This window comes from Magnolia sinica, chromosome 7 (assembly GCF_029962835.1).
Source record: "Magnolia sinica isolate HGM2019 chromosome 7, MsV1, whole genome shotgun sequence".
NCBI classification, from domain to species: domain Eukaryota; kingdom Viridiplantae; phylum Streptophyta; class Magnoliopsida; order Magnoliales; family Magnoliaceae; genus Magnolia; species Magnolia sinica.
This window is the reverse complement of record NC_080579.1, coordinates 2120649-2148345: the sequence shown is the minus strand read 5'-3', so window position 1 is coordinate 2148345 and position 27697 is coordinate 2120649. Positions and strand designations below refer to the sequence as shown.

Here is a 27697-nt window from a genome sequence, read left to right as displayed (position 1 = left end):
TTGTCACCATAGCTTGCTTCACCTGGTGTGGTGTGATCAACTCAAGCCTTCGATCTCCCTTGTTTTTTTTGGGTAATTTTTTTTACTGTAGACGCAACCTTCCACCCTATCTCGACTCAAACAAAACCTTTCCTACCAATCTAGATCCCTACTTGTACGGACAACTCAATAAAAACGAAAATACCCTTACTTTTTCACCTGCTTCTTACCTGAAACCTAACGGTATTTTCATCTAAAACTCTAATTCCGTTCCCTAAAAATCTACTTTTGTAATTTTAAATTTTCGGCCGTCCAAAAACCAAAAAATGCTTACAACATAAGTGTCTACGGTGCTATTATTATTATTTTTTTTCATTTTTGGCTCACGCTCTAAAATTCTGTTTTTGGGTTTTCTTTTTTTCTTTTTTCCTTGTAAAGAATTGGAATTTTATTTATTTTTGGTAATCTTGAAATGCATAACATTTTTGGAGTTTGAATATCATGTTCTCAATATCTTGCATTACTGTAACTGTTGTGGGCTTTGTTTGGTTTTTATAGATTATAATTGAGTTGTGAAGAATATGATTTTATTTTATTTTTCCTTCTCAAATTTGATTTGTGGAAACGTTGCTAATATGATCTTTGGCTTGTTTGTGTTGATGCCCATGTTTTGATGTTTGAAGAATGTGTTCTTTTGTATCTTTGGCTTGTTTGTGTTGATACCCATGTTTTTACTTTTGAAGAATGTATGTGTTCTCATAATCTTTACCTTGTTTGTGTTGATTCCCACATTTTAATTTTTGAAGAATGTGTGTGCATGTGTGTTTACATCTTTGCTTGTTTGTGTTCATATCCATGTTTTGATTTTTGAAGAATGTGTGGAGTTGGGTTTCTTTGGCTGTTTGGCATGTTGTGTTATGCCATGTTTTGGTTTTTGAAGTGTTTCTTAAAGCTTGTACAGCATACCATTCAGGTTTTAAGGAGTTCCACATGTGGGGGCCATTGTTCAATGATCCAAACTGCTGATGGCTTATGCGAACTGCCTTTAGGGCCCAAGAAAGAGCATAAGATTCCTTGATTGCGGCCCTTTTCTGTGTTTAATGTGAATGTCTATTTGTTGACCACCCACAGAAATGTTTGGAATTTAAGCTGCTGTCTCTGGATTCAAAGAATCCATGGGAAAAGAAACTGTTTTTCCTTGATTTGACTTAGCCTTTTGGATTGGAAAGAAAACTATGGACTCTGCTGAGTACCATTGCACTTCCTTTACCCACTGGTGCAAGATATTCAGCATCTGCTTTTTAATGAATCCAGGATATCTGCTTGCTCTCCAAACAACAATTCTGTTTTTGAAATCCTTTCTGCCACAGTGCTGAAAAAGGTAATCACTACAATCGTCCATCTCCACACCATGGATTCTTCTGATTTAAGGATTTATAATGCGTTGGTCATCAACAGTGGGTCCCCTGAAATCAACTGTTTGGATTACTCTACAGTGGGTCCCTCTTGCCACCACTTGTACAAAATGAAGGCTCAGTATGGTACAACATTTCAGTCCTACATTTTCTTAGAATCTGGTTCTGGCTCCTATACCATGTTTTGTTTTTTTTATTAGAATCTGGTTCGGGCTCCAATACCATGTATTGTTTTTTTTTATGCTTGCATGGGCGTGTAGGTGAAGAATGTTCTGGTTCTAGCTCTGCCTCTGATACCATGTATTGTTTTTTTTTTTTTTTTTTTAATGCCTGCATAGGTGTAGGTGAAGAATGTGCATACCCATGTTTCAATTTTGGTTTGTGCATGACTATGCCCACGCATTCGAAATCCGACACATGAGGTTGTGTGTGCATGCATTCATGTATTTTTCGACACCGGTGTTTGGATTGTGAAGAGGGATGCATTTCTCTTTGTAATGCATATTTTCTCCAGTTTGTTTTGCTTAGTTGATCGATGGCTTAGGATCGCTGACATGTGGTTACCCCATTCGGGCCAACATTGAGATGGTCTGATATTTTGAACCCTCCATATTCTCATTACTTTCATAAATAAGCTATGGTCCATGATCTCACTTTAGTAGTAGTCATGACCTCTGTAATTGACCTGTAGCTCAACTGTAGACAGGGCAGATTTCAACATTGAGTTCTTGAGTTCAAGCCTCGGCTAACCTTTGAAAAATAAAAGAAAATGAAAATGATTTAAGTTCATCTACAAGCAGTGATGGTCAAGATCAGCCAGGGGTGGCCCATATAGAACATAATTCAGAGCATGGACTGTTCTTCTTTGTAATTTTGAGATTTCATATATTTCTTGGGTTTGATTTGTGAGAAAATTTTGTTCTTGGCACTCGGATATCGCAAGTGAATGCACACTAGTAATAGATCCTGGGTGGGCCATGCACCAATCAGATGAAACTAGCCATTTATTAGAGGTTCTTTACCATTTGCAGTTATGGCCATTGGTTGGACTCTCTCCTCAATCAATGGCAACAGATGAACGGTTGGGATGTCATGCACACATGCCGAGTTTTGGATATCAACGCTTGATGAATCCTCTTCTTAAAAAAACAGGATAAGAAAATTAATGTTTCTATTATCAAGGCATGATTATGCAGGTGAGATATAAACTGCATAAAACCATCCATCCACTGGGCCCCACCTTGGGTGGGTTAGGGCTGGGCATCAACTCGAGTCGGACTGAGTTAGGGCTGACCCAACTAGATCCAGTTTTGAAATAGACCTTACCCGAACTCGACCCGACTTGGTACCAAGTCCAGCATGACCCGATCCGAGTCCGGGTCTGACCTGGACTAATCCGGATCGAGTCGGACCGGGTCACAAGTACCAAGCCAGGTGGAGTCGTCACTGGGTCGGGTCAGGTAGGGTGCAGTGGGTATGCATGGGCAGAAAACTCAAAACCTAGGTGTACCTATCAGAATTGCAGCCTCTCACAGCATCTCAGATCTGAAACATTAAATTTGGATATATTTTTTTACATTTTTATATATGTAGAAGTTGGGTTTCGAATCGAGTCGAGTCAGTACCAAGTTGGATTTTGGGTAGAGTCAAATCATGTTACTGGGTGACCCAAACTTGACTGGGTTCGAGTTCAGATTGGACAAAGTCTACTCAGTTCGAATCGACTCACCCACCCGATTCCTATCAAGTCAGATCTAAACGAGTCGGACGAGTCGAGTTGTCCCGTGCCCAGCTCAATCTACATGGCCGGTTAAAATATTATGACGAGTGGCTCATTTGTGATCCTTAGATTGTGGACTGCACAAGGAGGCTAAGAGTTTCTTATTTTTGAAAGTACATATTTTGATGAGCCTATCACAATCATTCTATTAAATATCACATATATACACTAATTTGAAATACTAAAGCTGATTTAGTTAATCAAATTTAAGTTATATACATACAGCACATTCCAACTACAAGCTTCCAAACGCTTAGATCCCAGTGTAAATGGGATTTCAATGCATGCTGCCGATTACAAGGTGCCAAATGAGCCTTAAGACAAGTGGCTATGATCTCTGGCCCATGGCCTTCTGATGAGTACGTAGATATGGTTAGGATTTCCTGATAGAGGTTTTTTAATTTGCTTGAGCTGGCCCGGTCCACTGATGAATGGACATTGCACCGAGTCCGTCCGTCACAACGGACAGACACCCATTGAATTTGAAACGTCATTTGGTGGCAATTACATGCTTATGGGCTTCTCATTATTGTGATTTTGTTCTATATGCACGTGTGCCACATGTACAGACGACAATCCATCTAGCTCTACTTTTGGCGGCTAAGATCTTCAGATCTGCAAGATGGTTTATGGTCCATCTATGGTAACATGCACCTTCGAAACACCAAAGCATGGGCTCATTTATACACGCTTAAAACGAAAGTCCATCCAGGCCGCTCATCTGGTGGCCCATAGGGAGACCCTTGGATTGCGGATAATATAATCCCTCAAATCTCTTTTAACATAACTAAGATGATGGTCGATCATATTGGGCTTTGAACTTGTGCAAGTTGGGCACACATTGCATTGATCCAGACCGCTCATCAGGTGGCTCACAAGGAGAGTTACAAGCCATCGGAGGGTGATTGAATGTCGGGTGGTGGCTGGACTGTGGGGCCCACCGTGATATATGTGTTCTATCCACGCCATCTATCCTTTTGCCCCCTCTTTTTATGGCATGAGCTTAAAAATGAGGCAGATCCAATTCCTGGGTTGGCCACACCACAAGAAAATAGTATTGATTGAACATTCACCATTTAAAACTTCCTAAGATTCACTGTAATGTTTATTTACCATTCGAGAAGTTCTAGGAGGGAAGACACAAATATCAGCTCATCCAAAACCTATGTAACCCTAATTGAAATTTTCAACAATAAGCATTTAATTCCGGCTGTTTTCTTGTAGTGTGGGTCCACTTGAGTTTAGCATCTGCCTCATTTTTTGGAATTATTCTTTTAAATGAGACATGGCAAAATGGATGACATGGTAAAATGATGAATTTATTGAAGTCTCTTAACATACATTAATACGTTGTTATATGATAGCTTAAGCTTTTAGAGAAAGTAATTGTTTTACATAATTCATATAGTAAATGGCTAAAAAAGAAAAAAAAAAAATGATAACTGATCGTCTAATCTAGTTGTTTTACATAAATTACAATTTAGATACTTTTCGAAAGGAAAATTTGATCCCAAATATGGGATTGGATAGATAATTCTCCCGAAAGAAATTCAATACCATTTAATCCAGCTTTCCAAACAGGTCCTCTATTTGAACGATGAGATTGGTCGTATTGCAACTGGTTGGATAACATCGAAGAATTTTAAACCATACGCTCGGCCACATCGTCGAACGGTAGACATAGGTTTTAAAATATCGGGGGTGGGCCCATGGTTTGGAAATCGAAGCCATTGGTTTGTTTCTTATAACGGTAGATGTACTAATTCCGATTCTTTTTTACAAGATAGAACAATGTTAACCTTTAGATTCGTGGTCCACAAACAAAGGTTAAGAAGAGGAATACAGAAACGGTCCAAATTCAAATGAGAAAGGTAGTAAATATTGGTTCCTGGGTTCTTCCAACATATAAATATTTTCGAGTATGATGGTTCGACAGTCGTCCTAGATGATTCAATGGTCTAGATTAGCTGAACAAGGGCTTCACATGTCAGAATTGAAAAATAAACGTATATTTGCACGGATGCGGGTAAGCGAGACGCGTATTGTATTCCGAGGGACTCATGTTGTCGGAAGCTGTGTGGGGCCCACAAAAATGCTCGTGACAAATCCACTCCGTCCATCGGTTTTTCAAGATAATAATAGTTTCGTAGCCTGCAAATCAGAAAGATACATTACTCAGGTGGTCCAGACAAAACGAGAAAGTGAAAATAGAAACGTCCACGGTTAAAACCTTCATGGAGCTGACTATGATGTTTATATGCCATCCAAACCGTTCATATGGTTACTACCACCCAGATAAACTATAGGCACAAATATTGTTCTGAAACAAAACCTCTGTGGCCCCCACAAAGTTTCCAATGGTGGACATTCAATCCCCACTGTTTCGTGTGGTATGGCCCACATGAGTTTTGGGTCTGTCTGATTTTTAGATTACTGTCCTATCATGGTCTTAGAAAACTGATGGACGGAGTGGATTTGTTACTGTCATCTCTGTGGACCTACGCTGATTCTGACACCAGGGTGTACGGAATGTCTGTGTACCCGAAGGCACCGCACATGCAATCCGCTACTAGCGATGGGATAGCGTACAAACGGTTGTAAGTGGCCTCTCTCTCTCTCTCTCTCTCTCTCTCTCTCTCTCTCGTTCTAACCCTCCTTCAGGTCAGAACAGCTCTCCACCGTGAAAGAAGAAGAAGGTGCGCCAGAAAATCGCCGAAATTTGAAGATCCCAACCCCAGATCTTGTATCCTCTCTCTCTCTCTCTCTCTCTCTCTCTCTCTCTCTCTCTCTCTTAATAACTTCCATTGCAGACCACCAGTTCCAATGAGATGCGTATGGGACAATCAGAACCGTCCATATAATGTAGGCCCCACCGCGTGTTACCTTGGCTTAAAGGTGGGGCCGGTACGCTCATCTGGTGGGCCACACTTTACAAAACCAGCTGGATGCGTTTCTCAGCCGTCCATTTCTCCGGTAACACGATACCACCACGCCAGTTCGGCGGCCTGATTTTGCGGCGACGGCATTTGCATGGTGGGGCCCACCTTATGGACGGTCGGCATCACACACTTGTGCATTGTGAGTCTAGGGTTTACACAACGGGCCCATGTTCTGTGAACCAGGCCACTGTTATGATTATAGGTTTTAAAGCATCATCTTCATACTTGAATTGGTCCAAAACAGCTCAAAAATGGGATGATATGACCCAGTTTTGGGGGAGATGGATATGGTAGAAATGAACCTATTTTCAATCCTTTTAGGAAGTGATCTTGCTCTCAAGGTTGAAATTGGGGAAATCTCTCTTAAACCTTATAGAGAACCTTGCAAGTAGCGTCGTCTGGTGGTGTTGAATTCCTACACCGCACCAAGACTTCTGTAACTGGTCGATTAATGTTTTGGTGTTCATGTTTAATCATCCCTTCTAATTGACGGTGAGCAATTCTGTAATTGGCATGAAATGATCCCCAACAAAAGCTAGTTCGAAATTTTTTTAAGCCGCAGACACTATCTTCTATATAATCTCTTAATGCAAGCATGTATGGTTGTAAGAAGCATGCTATGAAGATGCCTAGGCCCCAAAAGCCCAATTTGCATATCTCATGCCCATCCAGCGGGCCCCATATGTTGAGTTGTGCTTAGAGATTTTTAAGAGAAATGGATACTTTGTGTGATTTTAGCTTGATTCTTTGAAGTCTTAATTTAATAAAGATTTTGAAGGGATCTCTTAGGATGTGTTTCGATCATAAGTCTTTTTCTTCAGCTACTTATGCCTCAAGCAGCTGATCTTGATTTCTACTTATTCAACCCATAAGTATGTTTAGTAAACAACATACCCGTCAAAAAGTAGAAAAGTTTGTGACTTCTAACCTCACATAAGTAATCTCTTTAACTTTACTTGATTTTCTAATATACAATCAAGATGGAATTCAATAATTGCAACAACAGTAGCAAAAAGCATGGAATATTTCATTAATACAACCTCATGCGGTTATGAATACAAGCACATTTGGGACTAGTTGGTATTCCTGACATGACTTAAAAATACAATCCAACACCATAATCAAACTTTAATATAAATCCAGATCAAACTTCAATTTAAATTCAAAACCGAATTAAAGTATTTACAATCATATTTAAGAGTTTAATAAAACATCATAAGTACGGATGGATTTTTTTTTAAAGTAATCCATGGTGTTCTTCCATTTGTTTACACCTTGAATTATTTCCATCTTTGCTTTTGTCGACTTGCATCTACATTTGAAGTTGATCGACTAGCACCCCCATTGTCATCATTTGGAACCACCACATACTTCCTCCGCCATATCTCAAATATTAGAGCCTGTCGAGTGTGATGCCTTATGAAATTGTACACCACATATGAAGTTACTAGAATATATATATATATATATATATATATATATATTTCTGCAGCGAATTAGGAGGCATCAATTTTAAGTTGGGGAAGCGTGCTTTTCAGTACTTCGAAGCATCTCTTAATCACATTACGAAGTAGATCGTAGTTGAAACGCTCTCTTGTTGTTCGGGATACTTGTCACTTATAGTCATTTAGATGATAACGCTCTCCTTTATACAATGCCAGATATTCATTTATATTTTACCCAGATTCGATAACATAATACTTTCCTAAAGTAAATTATAAGAAAACAATTTATCCTAACGCTCATTGTAACATGTAGAAATCATAATAGAATGCATGAGTTACGAACATTGGCTATGAATTGTATACAAAATAACCACTCCGTCATATGAAATCGAAGATTAAACATCTATTTTTTCTTCCCCCCAAAAAAGTACCATGGAATGGATAACCATTACAAAACTCTCATTTTTCCCTTTCTCCTCTTAATCTCTCCCCTTTCTCATTCAATTCCCTGTTATTCTTCCATTTTGTTTTAATATAATCCTCGTGAATCTTCAAAAAAAACAAACTTTCTCCCCTCTACATTTCACAGTCGTGGCAGTGACTACTGCCGACGTCAACCGTGGTCCAGATGCGGCAGCCGACGCTGGAGCAAGGGCTAGCCACGACAATCTCTCCTTTTCTCCCAATTGCCGGCTGCACCATCTCTCATTCTCCTCTTTCTCTCATCCCTTCCTCTCCCTAAAACCCACATGAAAAAACCCAAATCAAAATCATAACTCTAACAAAAAGAATAAAATAAAATAAAATCAAACAATGGGAGGAGGGAGGCACCAATTGGAGAGACATCGGTCTTTCCTTTGGCAACTAAAGCAAAATACCAAAATGCAAAGTTTTTTGGCTTAAGGCCAAGGCAATGTTAAGGTATTGAACAACTTTTAAATGGGAGTTTACCAAATTAACTTTTGACAAATAAGTAGCTGATTTGTTGTTGTCAGCAAAAGAAGTTACGTATCAATGTATGTTCAAACAAGCCCCTAAAAGATACTAAGTCATTAGTGGTTTTCTATTTTGTTTTTTGAGAGACTTGTCTTAGAAGATATTCAGAGCTTGTTTGCATACACCTTGATAAGTAACTCTTTTTTTCTTTTCTTTTTTAAAATTTTTTTATTGACAGTAATAAATCATCTACTTATCGGTCAATAATTTGGTAAATTTCTATTTAAAAGTTATTGAATATCTTAACATTATTTATGACTTTAAGAAAAAAAAAAAAAATACTTTTTAAATTCCTACTTAAGTTGTTGAAGGGAAGATCAGTGCCCTTCAATAGGTGCATCCCTCCAACATGTGAATTAGGTGCATCCCTCCTTCATTTGAACTACAAGAGAGAGAGAGAGAGAGAGAGAGAGAGAGAGAGGGTAGGGGTGGCAGGGGTTGCCACTATTGTGGCTGGGAGAGAGAGAGATTGTTACGGTTGCCCCTTGCTCTAGTGTCGGCTGCCACTGCCACATCTGGGCCATGGCTGGTGTCAATAGTTGTGAGATAAAGAGAAGAGAAAGTTAGACCGAGAGATTGAGAGAGGGAGTTGATTAAGAGGAGGAAGGGAGATTGAGAGGATGTTGAGATATTTGTAATGGCTGCGCTTTCGCTGATATTTTTTTATTTGGGGGGGGGGGGGGGGTTGTTGAATTAGACCACTTAAAAATTATGCCAATTTAAACAAGATTGCTTACTTCAACTAATATGCCACTTTAAACTAAGTAAATCAATTTAACACTAAGGCTTCCAAGCCAAAATGGGTCCAATCACATAGACGACAAAGCATGAATCAATAAGAAACTAGTCTTTCATTCGATAGTGTATATGTGTGTGGGATGTGCTAACTATTCCAATCCTAGTATTCATCTAATCATGCATACATATAATTCAACTAAACAATCATATAAGCATAATTAGAAAAGTGCTCAATTGACAATCTCAAACACAAGCATGTATAGTGGTTCGTTTTCCCTACTACAATCCCGGCGGATGTACTCTCCTTGAGTGTACCGGTATTTATTATTGGAGGTTTTAAATCAGGTTCACCTCTAACCATATAAGCATACACTCTTGTCGGAGGTCACCCGTGTCGGTGGCCTATACAAGAACTTACCACGTACACACCTGTGTCGGTGGCTTACACAAGGACTTACCACGTATACACCATTGGCTAGAATAAGAGAAGTTCACTGTTTCTCTATCCAAACTGTTGGCACGTTGAGCTGCACTGTTGTGGACCTTGTATAATCATAACGTGTGCTGTCAAACCAATATCCTCAACCATGCACATGCTAACTAGCATGCACCATTGAGCCAATATCCTCAACCATTTTTTTTTAAAAAAGGCTTGTTCTTTTACTTGCCTTGTTTGTTCTTTCGAACGTCTTGCAGAATGAAAAATTCTTATGGTGTCGTTGTGCATGCAATGGCCATCACACATTTCGGTAAGCTCACATGCGCTTATAAGCCTCCATCTACATGCCACCAAATAACTTGTTGATTGTAATCAACCAATGTAATATTCTATTACATTGTGCTTGTGGGAGTCTTGTGCTCTCATTGCCGATCCTAAGCCAGGATAAAGAAGGGTTGCGTTGGGTTGACAGCCGGTGTCAAGCTTATGCCATGACTTGTTGCAAGGATTCATGTAGCCAACTGGATAAGGCTCTGATGATGATGATGATGATGATGATCTACATGCCACCAATGTGTTCATGTGACACATGGATGAGGGATCCAAACTCTGTTAGGTGGGTTTGGATCTCACACCCATGTGCCACATTGGCATACATGGTGGCATGTAGATGGGCAGCCTTATGCACATGTGGGGGCTTAGCAACTTTTTTAAAATTACATTGAATAAATTTACCAATTTGACGGTTTACATGTGCACATAGTCTAGTCCCCTAGTTTAGGTGTCATTATGTTGAGATGACATTCAATCAATTTTCTCTCCCAAAATATAGTATGTGATCCACATGCACAGTAGCAAGTGGGCATTAAATCCTTGGATTGTCCTTTATACAATTCTTGAACAAATGGTTTCAAATTTTCAATACCGTCTGGCAAAATCTCTTTTCTGAATATATGAGCATTCATTGATTTTCATGCTGTAAAGCCTCTTACACAGAAAGTTACATGAAAAATCAACAGCGACATATATTTGGAAATTGTTTTACTTTTCTGAATATACGAGCGTTCGTTGATTTTTCATGGTGTGAGGTCTCTTATACCGAGAAAGCAACATGAAAAATCAACAGTAACATATATTTGGAAAATCTTTTACTTGTGTGTGTGTGTTTCAGTTGTGTAAGAATAGCTATTCAACTATCTAGTCTTGTATAAGTGAATCTACACATCAAGCCAAACTAACCTATGTGATGATGTCTTTTATGGAATCTTAGTTAGGTAACTTGCTTCAACCATGGAATGCGACATGGAAAGTGGTTCAACAACAGCAGAGGCATTAACTTCATGTCCAAAGAAAGATCAGATTCAATCAGCTGTTGGCCCAGAGTCCACAGGTTCTGGTGACTTTGCACAGCCCGCATTGGTAGTAGGATCTGTAGACCCAATTTCGTCTATTGAACATGTTATGTCTGTAGATCTTACTGGGGCTGAAATAGGTGTGGAACCTGAATTGGAGGTTATACCGGTAGCACCTGATGACAGCAAACCGCATGTTGGGAGGGAATTTGAATCAAAAGAGGCTGCCATAGAATTCTATAATGCATATGCCAAGCTATGTGGCTTTAGCGTATGCCTTAATCAAGTAAAAAAATCCCAGAAGTTGAAGGTTATGGTTTTCCGAGCTATGTCTTGTTCCAAAGAAGGGAAGAGTGAAAGGAAGTTTCTAGAGAATTCAGACCGCAAGAGAGCTCCGAGACCAATCACTAGAATTGGTTGTCCTGCAAGGCTTGAGGTTAGAAGGGAAGCGGAGAATAGATGGGTTGTGACAAAGTTCATTGAGAAACACTGTCATATCTTGACGGACGCAGAGCTTGATTGTGAAATGTCAAAGTTTGTTCGGCAGAATGGCTTAAGACGTCTTTTCAAAAGGTTTATAAATGCAGCGGTGAAGTCAGAACTGACTTTTGCATTTGCCATGGAACGCATTATGAGGTTAACTGAAGAACTCAAAGAGATGGCTAAAGAAGACGCTTTAATTGTAGGGCATAACCATGCTCCAATCGAGCAGGTTAGTACCGATATGTGGCAAGAGCCAATGTGTTCTTCAAAAGGAGTTTGCATCGACTTTGGAAGTGGGCTAGCTCTATCTTCGACCGATATCTTGTTCCATGATCTGAACATCATGCGAGACAATGTTTGTTGTACGAACAAAAGATTCAAGTGTGTTAAGGAGCTTGCTATCAGTGGCAAAGTGGGGGCAGGGGCAGGGACAGGGACAGGGACAGGTGTTGTGGAAGGAACGTGGATGCTGAATTAGGTATTTTTCATTCCATTTCCAAATTGAAAAAAAAAAAATAAAAAAAATCAATGTTTTTGTTGTTGCCACTAATGCTAGTTAATGAAAGTTCTCCGCCTATATTCCTTGAATGCTCTCACATCTTACTAATACCCATGATGCACGTTGAAATGCTTTCGGTGCTTTTTTATTTTTCCACTCATTTCTATTGGATTTGTGTAGATTCTGGGTTCTGTATCTTGTGCACATCTTTCTGCTTGAATGAACTAATGTTCATGCAGGAATATTGTATATTTTCTATCAAAAGTTCCAACTTTGCTTCATTTGAACTGTTTCTTGTATAAACTCATGTTCACCTCATTATTATTTAATGTCATTTCCATGATAGCCATTTTCTATTGAAGTCCCCTGAAATTCGCATTGTACTTGCAATCTAAGGTAAGAGACGTCCAATTGCAAGCCACCGACTTTGCAGAATGTTTCAAACATTCTTCTAGAAGGAATTGAAATTTCCGTTAATATTTGAAATAGTTTTGGATTTTTGGCATGCTGTTGTTGTTGTAATCTCCAATCAGGTCTCCCATATTTGGGTCTGGTAGGGGTCAACCCAATCTCTGCCCATTTACTAATCAGGCCAAGAATTCCAGCCCAAACCCTACCCATGGTTAATTACCCTATGGCCTGATGGTAACCACTTAAAATTCATTAAGCCGAAGCCCAACCTGACCCTACCAGACCCATTAAATTGTAACTGGGTTGGGCTTCACTGACTTAAGCCAACCCAGCATGACCACACTCTGGTCTTATGATGGAATATGGGGCTAAACGACTGCACAGCATTGCACAATTAGCAGATATATGCTATTGTCTATTAATTCATTTCAGGTTTTGGGCTGAGTCAGGTCATCTGGCCTAAACCATTCATAAGCTATATGGGCAGGCCAAGTCGGGTAGCGTTCAACCTGGGGTTGACCCATTTACTTAAACGGGCCACATTTTCTAACCTGAGCCTGACCACTACCCTTTTAGCCTGACCCCTAACAGGCTGATCCGACCCATTGCCACTCCTAGAGTTCAAGCTTATCTCAGAAGCATGGAATGTCATTTCAGTTGCATGTACTAGAAAGGATCCTAAGCATGCATCGGCAACTGGATTTTGGAGGTATGTGCACACTTACAGCAGTTCCTCATGTGTTTATAATGTGCTTAGATTGCTGAGGAGATTGTTTTCAGTGTAGGAAGAATGCAGACCTACTGCGTCCTGCATAGATCTTTATGGTTTTGAGTCTGTTTTTCATGTTTTCTTCCATTATTTGGCCACTGGATTTTAACCTATTTCAGCTTTTGACCTTGTGTGAAATCCACAAAATCAAAGATCCTCAAATATCGATGCAAAGGCAGGTTGAAACCATGGTCTAAATTTCCAAGAATGCATGGTTGATGAGAAGCCGATTTCTGCCACGTAGGCTATCCATGGTGGGAGACCGACCATCTGAAGTGCATGTGTGGTCAACATGATGATGTCCATGGGAACACTGATGTCCATGTCTGATTAAAGGATTATATGCAGGTAACTGTGATTACTTGATTCATGTATTTAAAAAAGAAGAATGGTTATTTGCCAACTTGTACATGTGTAGGAATGGAAGCAAGGAGGGTACCTGTAATATGCTTTGTTTGTAGGCCAGTTTGTGGGAATCAAAAACATTCTGGGGGGCTGGATTCACCTGAAAAAGGCCATAACCTTAAATTCAAAGCTATTCCCCGAACTTTGTCTTGTGTAATTCTATTATGTGGTTCTATCATTTTCTGTAAGGAGCCTTCTTGCGCATCAAAATGCTCCTTGAGGTAAGTGCGGTTTCTTTTTCATTTCATTTTGTTTTGGTCTCTTTTCCCGTGGTTGTGATATGGTCTTTGCTTGGTAAGAGGCCGACCCTTGTATTTTTCAAGTTACAATGCAATTCGACAGTGGCATTTCGGTTTGTTAAAAGAAATACTTTGAAATATAGATCTTGTTCTTTGTTATGCTCTTGCCTTGTGTTTTGTACTCTGTTTGTCACTCTAGTAGATCAAGTAGCCCTACAAAAGGTTGCATTTTTTACCCCCTTGAATCATGAGTCTGGAGAAGCCATTACACAACTGCTTGGGAATTGCTCCTTGCAGTTTGGAATCATTCTCTAAACCAAAGGTTGTGATTTCATATGGCAAGGTGGGTATTATGCATCATGGTTGTAAAACTTGCTGACTCGGTTTGAAACTCAGCCGAGTCAACTCGGCTCTATTACTCACACTGACTCAAATTGAAGCATCCAGATTGAGATTCAAAGTGGAATTCGAACCCTCAAACCTCTGCAATGTGTTTGGACGGATTGCATCAGCGTGCTGTCTGGTGAACTGGTGTTAAAATCTCAAGTATAAATACTAATGGTGGAACTTTTTAAATTTACGAATTATTAAAAATTAAGTTGGGTCATGACTTTGAGTGAACCAGAACTGGCTGAACATCTGAATTGAGCCAAAATTTCATGTTTTTGAACTATATTTCTACCATAATGGATGTTGGGTGAGAGCGCTTGTGTCCTTTCTAGATTTTGAATTGACTTGATGGACAGTCCTTGTTGGTTGGTATACCCTTGGATTATGGATTTACAAGCACAATTTCTAAAGTGGTGTGGTTGCTCTTGAATGCTTCTTACAAATCCAATTGCTGTACGGATCAATATGGATGTGATGCACATTTGCCACCAGCTCTTGTTGAAGAAAAGAATAGCTGTGACACCCTTAAAATGCTAATGCATGAGACAGTGCCATACGTGAGTAGAACAATGCAGGATTATCAGCAATTCCTGAATCAGCATCGCCCTCGTGGTGGGTTGGTGACAGGTCCTCGGATGAGCAACTTCTTTCTAGCAGTCGTCCACAAAGACCCAGATTACTCACATAGCTATCCTCATCGAATGTAGGTGCCGAATTGCCCTTGAAATCCGGTAGCCTGCTAGAGAGGTTGTTGATGACAATTTTAAAAAGAGAGAAATGTCCATCTCAATAGACATGGTTACTATCCATTGAATTTGACGCAGGGATGAACGTGATGAGGTCGATCACCGTCTTCCTCAAGGATAGGTACTCCGAATCCGACTATCCATTGAATTTGACGCAGGGATGAACGTGATGAGGTCGATCACCGTCTTCCTCAAGGATAGGTACTCCGAATCCATGGAACTTCTCTGGACTCCTCCCAGAGACTTCTTGAATCCACAAGGAAAGAAAGCAAGAAAATAAAAATAAATTCTAATAAATTCGAAATTTGATTGATGAATGAAATACCAGGCAATGAGAGAGAAATCAGAAGCAAACTATAACTAAAACTCTTAGAATTGACGTGATGTCTACTAGTGCACAAGGTTTTCGGCCAAAAATAGTAAGTGTGCTATTCGGCTTCACCGATGAAGAGTTATAATCAAACTAAAATCTATTATTTATAGTTAAAACGAAATTGAAAGAGAGAAACGACTGTTGATCTGTGGGTATTTCACAAATCCGGCTTATGCAACTCGACATAGCCAGGTTGGGTGGCTAAAGTAGATTGTTGTACCTCAAAATCATATCTTTTACCTCCGATAACTCATTCCGGATTGTAAGATACACTTGATTTAAGGTCTAACGGTCCGGATCACTTCTGTCGTTGACTGGGCCTTTTCTGAGCCATCTTAGCCATGAAACTGTTTGCGACCCGCTCTACATCAGAATTGTATGGGCTAAGGTGTTACATGCATTTGCCATCCGAGCTATTGATGAGGTGGTTTACCAACGGCTCATGGATGAGTGACTTATAATGTACCGGTCTGGGTGGATCCTTACCTTTGAAAGGTTGGACTTTTTATTTATTTATTTATTTTGTTAGCTTGTTGGAATCGATACAAAGACCTCAGTGTTGAAACGAGGTATCCTTCACTCAGTCTACCACTTGAGCTACGGAACCTCGAATGGATTTTTTCAAGGATTTTTCATACTGATTGCTGGACTTTCTTTTATCGTACATGATCACAATTGTCCTCTTGCATGTCATTAATAGAAAAGGAGAAGGCTGCTTTTCCGGTTGTGAATTTTTGTTGTGGACTATTTACGTGCTGTGACCTTATTGGCGGTCAAGATTGATAATTTTTGAACGTTGCATGGGGAAAGGTCCCATTCTCCATAAAACACTACCAAGGTGCCCACTAAGAGTAGTCTGGGCAAACCGATGGCAGTCATCTAATGGAGACGCAACGTGACGAAAGTAACACATGAAAATCTGGCAGACCCACTATCCATCTTAGTTTCAACCATCCGTTTTTAGGCTTTGGTGGCCAACATGATCATACATCAGTTGTAAACTCCCCCGAAGAAATTGGATTGCATACTGAGTTACTTAGTTAGCTCTTATCACAATGAGTCCACTCAGTTGGGCCTACTGTGAATGTATTTGGTTTATTAAATTAAAGCATATCCAAGACTGAAGTAGACCATAACTTAGGAAACAGCAGGAACAATTATTTCCACTGTTGAAACCTTCCCATTGCCTACAGTGATGTTTATTTGTCATCCAATCTATTCTTAAGATCATAAAGACGTGGATTTTTGGAAAACATAAATATCAACTTGATCCAAAACTTCCGTGGCTTACAAGAATTTTTCAATGGTAGACATCCAATTCATACTGTTTTCTTTGGTGTGGTCCACTTGATCTCTATAAATAATTCATTTTTGAGCTCATGTAATAAAATTATCTGTTAAAATGGATGGACGGAGTGGATAAAATACATATATAACGGTGGGCCTACAGATTTTACTCAGTACGCAATCCGCTTCCTATCTTAACAAGCACATCGATAGTGGGCCCATCAGTGTGAATGCATGAAGTTGATTTCTGAATTTTGAATGGCCTGTGAGTCACGAGATTCGATGTGTCGGATATCTTTTCAAAAAAGTAGCGTTGGATGCCATTTCTATCACATCATATACGCATCTTTCCCCTCTGGTGGGTCCCGTTACATCTTATCACTGTACTGGCGGCTCTTGAATGTGTAGTATGATTTATTCATGATTAATGTCAGAATTGGGATATTTTGATATTCAAATCTATCAATCTGAACCGTTCACTAGATCCAGAACTTAGTTTTAAGGGCTGCAATTAAAATTGACACTGAGCAGATGGTTGAAGTATTCCATAAGTTTTCCTTCTCTTACAGTGCCGTTTATTTACCAAGCAGCAGATGGAATGGATAGGATCGCCTGATAAAAAGGGTTCTTCAAAACAATAAACGATCCATGATGGACTCTAACAAATGAATGACTCAGATTGTTAGTTCGACTTATTTATGTGCGAACAATCTGGACCGTCAATTTTATAAGGTACCGATTGGATGCCTGGATATGTCTGATTTTTGGTTGGTAAGCCATAGCATGCCTTCCAGAGCTAACCTCATTCTCTGCAGTTGCATCCTAAACTCTCCTCTTCTTTTCTTCTCTTCATTTGCATCTTTCACTACTCTCTCCTTCTCTCTCTCTTCCATATCTTCAGAGTCCTTCCCATTTCCTACTTCCATACCTATTTGAACTCAAATTCCTCCCTTCTTCCCATCTACATACCAAAACAATTCTCTCCCTCTCTCTACCATATCTTCAGAGTCCTTCCCATTTCCTATTTCAAATTATTTCAAATTCCTCCCTTCTTTCCTTCTCTACATTTGCATCTCTCTCTCTCTCTCTCTCTCTCTCTCTCTCTCTCTCTCTCTCTCTTCTATACCTTCAAAGTCCTTCCCATTTCCTATATTTACACCTCTTTGAACTCAAATTCCTCCCTTATTTCCATCACCACCAAAAGCAGAAAACATGGTTGATTCGATCGTTGATTCACTGGTTTCACTTGCCATAGAAAATTTGGCCAAAGTTGTTAAAGATGAGGTGGTTTTGTTGGAGGGTGTCACCAACGAGATCAAAAAGCTTTCCAGTACGTTCACCTCGATCCAAGCTGTGCTTAAAGATGCTGAAACTCGGCGACTGAAGGACGATGAAGTGAAGAACTGGTTGGAGAGGCTCAAAGACGTGGCCTACGATGTGGATGACATACTAGATGAATGGATGACGGAAACTCTCAAATCACAAGCACCTGATGAAGATAGTAGGTCCTGTTTCAGCAAGAAGAAGGTAAGAAGCTTCCTGTCGTCTGTTAACTGTTTCAATCATGTCGTGTTACGCCACAAAATTGGGAGTGCGATAACGGAGGTGAGGGGTAGATTAGATGATATTGAAAAAGATAAGAACCAATTGCGTCTTAGAGTTGATAGTGGGGAGAGGGTGGATAGTGAAGTGAGGCGGGGAGAGATCAGAGAGCGAGAGACTGGCTCCCTACCCAATCGACTGTCAATTGTAGGTAGAGAAGATGAAAAAAATAAAATTCTAGAATTCCTGCTGGGGGAGAGTAGTGGAGAGGTGGAGAAGGTGTATGCTGTCATTTCAATCGTTGGAATGGGGGGCTTGGGCAAAACCACCCTTGCTCAGCTCGCCTACAATGATGAGGAAGTGAAGAAGCATTTTGATACGAGAATGTGGGTGTGTGTATCTGAAGATTTTGACGTGAAACGGATTACAAAATCAAGCATAGAATCTGCAACTGGGACTGGTTGCGAGTCATTAGACTTGGCCCCATTGCAGGATCACCTCCGTCGTATGTTGCACTCAAAGCGATTCTTACTTGTGCTTGATGATGTTTGGAGCACTAACAATGAGATGTGGGACAAGCTGATACCTCCCTACCAAGAAGGTGCACGGGGGAGTCGAATCATTGTAACCACTCGCAGTGAAGATGTTGCACGGGCGATGGGAAGGGGTCGCATACATAAACTGGCGAGCTTATCCTTTGACGATTGCTGGTTATTGTTCAGCCATGGAGCGCTTGAGCATCGGAGTGCAGAAGAGCGTTCAGAGTTGGATGTGATTGGAAAGGAAATTGTAAAGAAATGTGGAGGGGTGCCTCTCGCAGCAAAGACAATAGGGAGTGCCTTGGGCTCGAGAAGGACGAGAAGGGAGTGGGAGCTCATCTTGGAAAGCGATGTATGGAATTCACATGATGTCTTACAAGGCATTTTACCAGCTTTGTTACTCAGCTACTATGACTTGCCTCCTGCTTTGAAGCAATGCTTTGCATATTTCTCCGTCTTTCCGAAAGATTGGGAGATAGAGAAGGATATGATAGTCAAGTTATGGGTGGCACAAGGTTTCATCCGCTCCGATAGAAGCAGAGATATGGAGGAAATTGGTGGGCTATATTTCGATGATTTACTAAGACGCTCGTTGCTCCAAGATGCAGAACTCCACTATGTGCAGAAGTACAAGATGCATGATTTAGTTCATGATCTTGCACAATCTGTTGCAGGAAGTGAGTGTTCAGTGGTGGAGATGAGAAAGCAATCCTCATTGAACCTAAATAATCTCCGCCATTTGTTTTTAATTGACAGTGATGACGCAGGTGACAGTGATGAGGAAGTTGACAGTGATGGCGCAGGTGACAGAGATTGGGCCACCTTGTATAAGGCACAAAAGTTGCGGACGTTGTTGCTACACGACTCAAGAAAGGTGCCAAACAATTTATTTCATCATCTCAGGCACCTCAGGGCATTGGACTTGAATTACAACACTAGCATTCAGAAACTGCCTCGAACAGTTGGAAAATTGAAGCACTTGAGATATCTTGATTTATCAGAGACAGAGATAGAGGAGTTGCCAGAGGAGGTGAGTAATTGTAGAAATTTACAGACCTTGAAACTCAATTGGTGTCGTAGGCTTAAAAAACTTCCTAGAGGGATGGGGAAAATGATTAGCTTGAGACATGTAGAACTAGAATACACTCGTGAGTTGAAGTACTTACCGCAGGGCATAGGGAAACTAAGTAGCCTTCAGACATTAAGAAAGTTCATAGTGGGGGGTGACGATGAAGGATGTAAATGGGGAGAACTGAAACACCTCAATCATCTTCAAGGAAGTCTTCTAATTACTGTCTTGGAAAATGTGAGGAGCAGAGACGAAGCTAGAGAGGCAGAACTAAATAAGAAGCAGTACCTTCATTCTCTAACCTTCTATTACAACGCCAGGGAAGATGAATCATCGGGTGATGATGAGCAGAAGAGAACAGAGGAGGTGCTTGAAATCCTGCAGCCCCACACAAACTTGAAAGAGTTGGTAATACTGAGATACGGAGGTTCCAAGGTTCCCAAGTGGACAGAGGATCCAGTTTTCTCCAATCTAGTCAAGGTTATCCTCCGGTCTTGTAACAAGTGTAAACAACTGCCTGGTCTTGGGAAACTACCATCCCTTAAATACCTTGAAATTTGGGATATGTGTGAGGTGAGAAAGGTGGGTGGTGAGTTTAGTGGGGATGATAATAATGATGGAAGTGGTGGTGGTGTTGTGTCATTCCCAAAACTCGAGACCCTCGAATTCTATGTAATGCCAAATTGGGAAGAGTGGGAATTGAGAGGTGGAGATGATGGAGTGGTTATGCCATCACTCCGGGAATTACGAATACATGACTGCCCAGAGCTAAAGGCGTTGCCCAGGAACCTTCCACCGCAACTCCAGATGCTGAAGTTAGAAGCAAGTGATGTCGGAATGTCATCCGGTGTGCCCTTCCCCGTCCTCCCCAACCTTAACCATTTGGGGATTGGTCCTAATCGAGAGCTGACATCGTTCCCATGTGGTTGGTTGGGACAACTCAAAGCCCTCCGAACTCTGGATATCTGTTCTTGTAATAATTTAAGGTCTCTACCAGAGGAGTTGCAACACCTCACCATGCTTCAAAAATTAGAAATCCGGAACTGTCCAGTCTTAGAAGAACGCTGCCGAGAAGGAGGAGAAGATCGCTACAAGATTGCCCACATCCCCAATATCACATTTGATTGAGGAGTTGGAGAGAGAAATCAACGATAGCTTTTCACTTGCTTCTCTTTCCCCAAACTGTGTTGTTGCTGTGTGTGTAACTGCTCTACTTTTTTTAAAAATTATTATTATTATTTAAGTGAAAGGATGTTCATCGGATGTTTATTGCCTTTTTATTTGTTCTGGAGGTCAGGTTCTTGCCCCCCTCCATCTTATGTAATTTTTCTGTTTTATTAATAAAGCTTATGCTGCATCATTCACCGTCACATGCGCGCGCGCACACACAAATACTAAAGATCATGTGACCATGACTGTACAGTTGCTTCTTTTTTTTTTTTTCCTCAAAGATTAGTTATATAAGATCATGAAATAGATGGGCCACATGTATATTAGATAGTTTATCAGTTTATCTTAACCGTCCATTTATTTGTATTTTCCCTTCATCGAGTCTTATACACCCGTTTGATGATGGAGCCTGAAATTTGTGATTGAGCCTGGACAGTGTGCCGGCAGACTGGTGGGCCTTTCCTAAACAAAGTAGGATCCACTACAGATTGAGGGTGCCCTAAAAAATCATGTGTTTTTTTGGTTACCTAAGACATTATTATTGGGCTGATTTTATGGTATTGACCGTCTATCATTGGGCTGATTTTATGGTATTGACCGTCTATCAAGTGCTTTAAAGACTTCGTCATCCCTTCAACCACATCAAATATCATGGGAAGAATTCTCCTGTTCTGTAAGAGGATTATACGTTATATTGCTCCTAGTAGCATTGGTTTTCTTGGACAGTCAAATCGATTGATCTGAACTGTTCATCAAGTCCAAAACACATTCCATTGACTACTATGCAAAAATCACATGGATTAGATGATCCGATCCACCTTTAATGCAGCTTTTTTTTTTTTTTTTTTGCAACCCTTTTCCAATCCATGGATAGGATGGTAACAATTGCCTTAAAAAATGAAGTGAATTGTTTTTTTTTTTTTTACACACGCACACACACCGCCACACACTCACGCTGTAGTCGGATTTCACCACCTATGGGTACTCAAACCCTCAACCAGGTGTTGAAACTCCTAAGAGTCTACCACCCGAGCAAGAGCAAGGACCCAAGTGAATTGTTGATTTGACCTATTTTTGTTTAAACTATCTTGACTGTATATATTAAAGGCCGCTGAACGAATCGTTAATATTTGTCACATTGGCATGAAATTTTGATGCAGAGAAAGAGGTGATGAGGTTGATTAGTGTCTCCAGGATCGATAAACACCTTAAATCCACAAGGCAGAAAACTCTCAAATCCACAAGAAAGAAATAAATTTGTAAGAAGTTTAATTGATTGAATGATGATAAAAATGAGTTTAACATGCCTTAAATATGCCTAAACAAGTCCAAAAATCATAAGTGAAAGAGTCCTATTCAATCAAGGAAACAAACTCTAAAAATGTGCAAATTCTGTCGCCCGTTGATCTATTGTCGACCGGATGAACTGATCAGTCGAAACAACCCAAAAATATCCAAAGAATAAAACTGAAAATTCGGTGAATTTCAACCTGTTGACCCGATCTGTCGACCGGCCAATCAGATCAGTCGACATACCAAACAGACAGAAAACATCAAGCAACAATTCTGGAATTTTCGGTAATTCTGGCGGAATTTTAACCTGTCAACCCAATTGGTCAACCGGTCGAACTAGGCTGATTGTTGTCGATCCTTCTTGGCTTATTTTCTTTGGTCCATGAATGCCATGATCGAATCGACGACCTATTCTACATCAAATTTGCATGCCCAGCTCATGAAATGTGCGCTGAACCAAATAAGCAGTCCACAAATGGATGTCCCAAATGGATGGGCTGTCTAGTTATATAAGATCATGACATGGGCCATTTGTATATTAGATGGTTGGTCACTTTCTCTTATCTGTTGTCCATTTATTTTGTACACGTGTGACAGATTCATTCCAGACATATACACGTGCAGGGGCCACCTTGTGAGCAGCTTGAAATATTACACGTGTGATAAATTCACCACAACGTTGAAGTTCGTTGTGCACTTGTTTGAATCCACTTAACATTCACCCTCATGTTGAATATATCAATTTAATAACCGAGTCTGGACCATTTGATGATCAGCCCTGAAATTCGTGATTGAGCCTGGACCGTTGGTACAAATGGGTCTCGGCTCAAACCAGCATAGTATCCTGGACAATGTCATGTTAGACTGTTGTGCCTTTCTTGAATCTTTTCCAGTCTTTAAAAAAGTAGGATCCACTGTTGATGGAGGGCTTCCCAAAAAATCTTTTGGATTCAGAGATCATAGCAGTTGATTTTCATGCCTTTATGGCCAGTAACATGAGTAAGTCGGTCCTACCTGATGTGTGGACCTGCCTATTAATTCTTTCTATGGAGTTATCCAAAATATTTCAATAATATTATACATCCAAACTCATCTTTAAATGAATTTGGGGTTATCTATCAACGATCTGAGCTGTTTGCTTGATGGGCCTCTCCTTAAATGGGCGATAGGTAAAATATCTTAGAATACAATCTTTTGATCTTTTGCCTCTATTCCTTTATAATAATCGGAAATAAAATCTGGCTCATTCACTCATCAGACTGAGCGACCTACATGATTTGGGTTGGTGTTCGTGTGAAACCAATATTATTTGAACGGTTAACGCTGTCCAATAATGCCTATGAGTTATATCTTTGGTTTGGAATTTTTGAACATGTGTACATGAATCCAATAATACTTCAGCTTTCCTTCCATGTGATTTTAAACATTATTTCAAATGGCATCCCCAACTCGATGAAATGACCGGCAATCTTTGCAATAGAGTACACCCTCACAGTGTTTGAATGAAATGGATACCTTACAATATTTTTAGCATAGGTTTGATTTGTTTTATAAATTGTGGACTACATAATATATAGATGGACTTTTAGAATAACTTTTATATGCAAAGCCCATGAAACTTGTATATTAAGAACATCAATGAATATGGAATGCTAGAATTAAAAAGGATCCTACACTTGGTAGAGGATCTTTATTGTTGTTAGCATCCTATAAACTGAGTGCACCTTTGCATATGTGTCGTTAGGGTGTCAATGGGCTAGGCTTGGGCCTAAAAAAATCAGAATTTTGAATAGGCCCGGCTTGAAACAGTTCAAAATCCGGCTGAGACCTACCCTAGGCTCGGCCTGTTGAGATCCTCAGGCCCCACACAAACTTGAAAAAGTTGGAAATACAGAGATACGAAGGTTCCAAGCTTCCCAAGTGGACAGAGGATCCGGTTTTCTCCAATCTAGTCAATGTGAAACTCTTGTTTTGTATTAAGTAGGGTTTGTGGGCCCCACTATGATGCGTGTCGAACATCAACACCATGCATTTGATCGGTCCTCTTTAGTAGAGGTGGGCATCGAGCAGAGTCGAGTCGAGGTGGGCCAAGCTTGGCTTGGCTTGGCTTGTCCAAGATGTACTTGAGTTCGTGCTCAAGCTCGAACTTGGCCTCGAGCTCAACATTGAAGCTTGGCTTGTTTGCCAAAGCTGTCGAGTCAAGTTCGAGTCGAGCTAGTGGTTTGAGTCGAGTCGAGTCTACCTCGAGTCGAGCTCGAGCTTGTTGGGTGAGAGAGTAATGGATTTTATTCTTGATCCTCCTCCATTGATGAAAAATTCAAAAATCTTAAGAGAATCAAAGCAAAACCCAATGAAAAGACCAAACAAAGCTTCGAATCGAATGAGGAAACCTATAATAATCGATCTGTTCTTGATCTTCTTCCACCAATAGAAATCCAAATATTAGAAAAGAAACAGAGCAGAACACAGATTAGAAATCCAAGTAAAGAACTCTAGCCAATCAGATTATTGGATTTCCTTAAAGCTCTAACAAATCTGAGAAGAACCCATTTCGAATTTTTTAGGTTTCTCGCCTAAAAAGTAGATCTCAAGAGATTGAAATCATACTATTGTGGAGCTGAAATGAAAACTGGTGGTGATGGTCGGGGTGGGCGTGCGGCTAGCAGTGGGTAGAGAAAGAGAAGAAAGGCAAAGGGAAAGGGGTGCGTGCAGTCGGATAGAGACTCTAGGATTTGTTTTTTATTTTTTTATTTTTAAGTTTAAATTTAAAACTTATATTAATATAATATATATATATATATATATATATATATATATATATATATATATAATATTTAATATATTTATTAATCGAGTTGAGTCAAGCTCGAGCTCGAGCTTCGAGTCGGGTCGAGTTCAAGTTGAAATGCCCCCCTAGTCGAACTTGGCTTGAACTCAACTCGAGCTTCAAATGATTAGCTTGGCTCGACTTGAATCGGCCATTCAGGCCGAGTCAATCCAAGTTGACTCGAGCGAGCTTTTCGAGCTAGCTTGACTCGTGAACAACCTACTCTTTAGGTTATGGGATATCTCAAAAATAAGTCGTATATAGAATTCAGGTAGGTATGCGAGCTGTGTGGGCCCCACTGTTATGCGTGACAAACATCTACCCCATTAGTCAGATACAACATTCCATGGTGGGGCTCTTGCTTAAAAATCAAGTCAATCCATGACTTTTGTGGGCCACACCACATACAAAAGTTGAAAGGGGTTATCTTCCCATTAAAACATTCATAATCATGTTTTGGGCCCACCGAGGTGTGGTTAACAAATCTAGGCCATCCATTATGTATGTTCCACTTGTAAGAGGGGTCAGACTAAGTTTCAGACGCATCCAAATTTTAGGTGAGCCCCACCAAGTGCTTTTATATGTTTTAGGCATGTCTTTACATTATTTTAGATGATATGACCCTAACTTCCTTATACAGCTGATTTTTTAGATATCCCATCATTTAAAGGGGACACATCAAATGCATGGTGTTGAACTGTTGATGTTCGACACGCATAACGGTGTGTCCCACAAAGCTCGACCTCATGGGAAGTTCCCATGAGCTAGACTGCATAGAACCTTTTATAAAGAGAGAGACATGCACATATGCAGGGGCCAACTGGTGAGCGACTTTAATGTATCACATGTGTGACAAATTACCACGTGCCAAAGTTGGCGCCAAAAAGCATTCACCTTCGCCGTTAGATTTTTAAATTTAGTAGCAGACCTTTGCCTGTTTGATGTTCCGGTCAGAAATCTGTGATTGAGGTTGGACTGTAAGTACAAATACGCCTGGGCTAAGCTCAGCATAAAAATCTTTTAAGATCCCGGACAGTGTCATGGCAGACCGTTGGGCCTTTCTTGAAGCGTTGATATTCCTGATGAACAAAGACCGGAGTCTGAAATGTTTGTTCTTAGCTATTCTCTGGTCCCCTAATTCCAAAACGGAGACATCTCAACCCTCTTTGATGGCAGGGATGGTCCAAGATGATGGATCGTCCTCTGTAACTTCGTCGCCTTTGCAATTCTTCACCCTCATGTCAATCTCCCCAAGCTTAGGATCTCCCTATCCATGGCTCCGTGAGCTCAAATCGGAGGAGCGCGGATTGTGCTTGATCCAGCTCCTCCTCGCTTCCGCCAACCATGTTGCTGCCGGCAGCCTTGAGAATGCAAATATCTGCCTCGAGCAGATTTCCCTTCTTGCCTCCCCTGATGGTGATTCCATGCAGCGGATGGCGGCCTACTTCACTGATGCCCTCGCAGGCCGCATCCTCAAGTCATGGCCTGGCCTCTACAAGGCCCTCAATTCGACAAGGATCTCTTCCATCTCAGAATAGATCCTCATCCGCCGGCTCTTCTTCGATCTTTGCCAAGCTTGCGTACGTGGTGTCCAACCAGGCGATCATAGATGCCATGGAAGGGGAGAAGATGGTCCACATCATCGATCTCAATGCGGCTGAGCCGGCTCATTGGATTGTGCTCATCCAAACGTTGAATGCGCGGCCAGAGGGCCCGCCTGAGAAGTTGGACATCCCATTTCAGTTCAATCCCATCGTGAGCAAATTAGAGAATCTTGATCTGGAAAGGCTGTGTGTCAAGACGGGTGAAGCGCTTGCAATCAGCTCTGTCCTCCAGTTGCATCTGTTGATGGCTTCAGATGACGAAACCCAACGTAAAACCCCGCCGTCGGCCAAGAACCCAAGCGCAGCCCACCTGCAAAGAGTCCTTCAGATGAACCAGAGCACGTTGGGCGAACTGCTTGAGAAAGATTTGATCAACGGCCACAGCCCGAGCCCTGACTCGGCCTCATCATCACCATTCTCAGCAAGGATGGAGAGTTTCCTCGCATCGCTGTGGAGCCTATCCCCAAAGGTCATGGTGGTGGCCAAGCAGGAATCAAATCATAATGGATCAACAGTGATGGAGAGGCTACTAGAGGCTTTGTACTTCTACGCTGCCCTATTCGATTGCTTGGAATCCATGGTGTCGAGGACATCGGTTGATCGGATGAAGGTTGAGAAGATGCTGTTTGGGGAGGAGATAGTTTATGGTCCATCCATGGTAACATGCACCTTCGAAACACCAAAGCATGGGCTCACTAATACAAGCTTAAAACGAAAGTCTATCCTGGCCGTTCATCTGGTGGCCCATAGGGAGACCCTTGGATTGCGGATAATATAATCCCTCAAATCTCTTTTAACATAACTAAGATGATCGTCGATCATATTGGGCTTTGAACTTGAGCAAGTTGCTCCCACGTTGATTGATCCAGACCGCTCATCAGATGGCTCAAAGGGAGAGTCACGAGCCATCGGAGGCTTATTGCATGTTAGGTAGTGGCAGGACCGTGGGGCCCATTGTGATATATGTG

The 27697-nt window shown here is 40.8% G+C and overlaps 2 protein-coding genes and 1 pseudogene across 17 annotated transcripts in view; all 3 read left to right on the top strand.

Annotated features, from left to right (window-relative positions):
* The window catches only part of LOC131250804 (uncharacterized), a 31003-nt gene extending 17106 nt beyond the window's left edge, over positions 1–13897 (top strand). The window contains exons 1-5 of one of the 14 annotated variants that reach the window (XM_058251141.1): positions 5785–5917; positions 9989–10041; positions 11002–11121; positions 11203–12044; positions 13399–13897. In XM_058251141.1, the coding sequence (XP_058107124.1) occupies positions 11022–11121; positions 11203–12044 (942 nt within the window). In that variant the 5' untranslated portion in view covers positions 5785–5917; positions 9989–10041; positions 11002–11021 and the 3' untranslated portion in view covers positions 13399–13897. Of the gene's footprint in view, positions 1–5754; positions 5918–8984; positions 10042–11001; positions 12045–13398 lie in introns of those variants that run through there. The other 13 variants (XM_058251140.1, XM_058251132.1, XM_058251138.1 and 10 more) reach the window with 13 other exon arrangements.
* Positions 13898–17293: 3396 nt separating this feature from the next.
* LOC131250798 (disease resistance protein RGA2-like) overlaps positions 17294–27697 on the top strand; it is a 175491-nt gene continuing 165087 nt past the window's right edge. Inside the window, exons 1-2 of one of the 3 annotated variants that reach the window (XM_058251118.1) lie at positions 17295–20270; positions 24211–24234. In XM_058251118.1, the coding sequence (XP_058107101.1) occupies positions 17898–20270; positions 24211–24234 (2397 nt within the window). In that variant the 5' untranslated portion in view covers positions 17295–17897. Of the gene's footprint in view, positions 20279–24210; positions 24235–27697 lie in introns of all 3 variants that reach the window. The other 2 variants (XM_058251117.1, XM_058251119.1) reach the window with 2 other exon arrangements.
* On the top strand, positions 26231–27507 carry LOC131251849 (scarecrow-like protein 3; annotated as a pseudogene).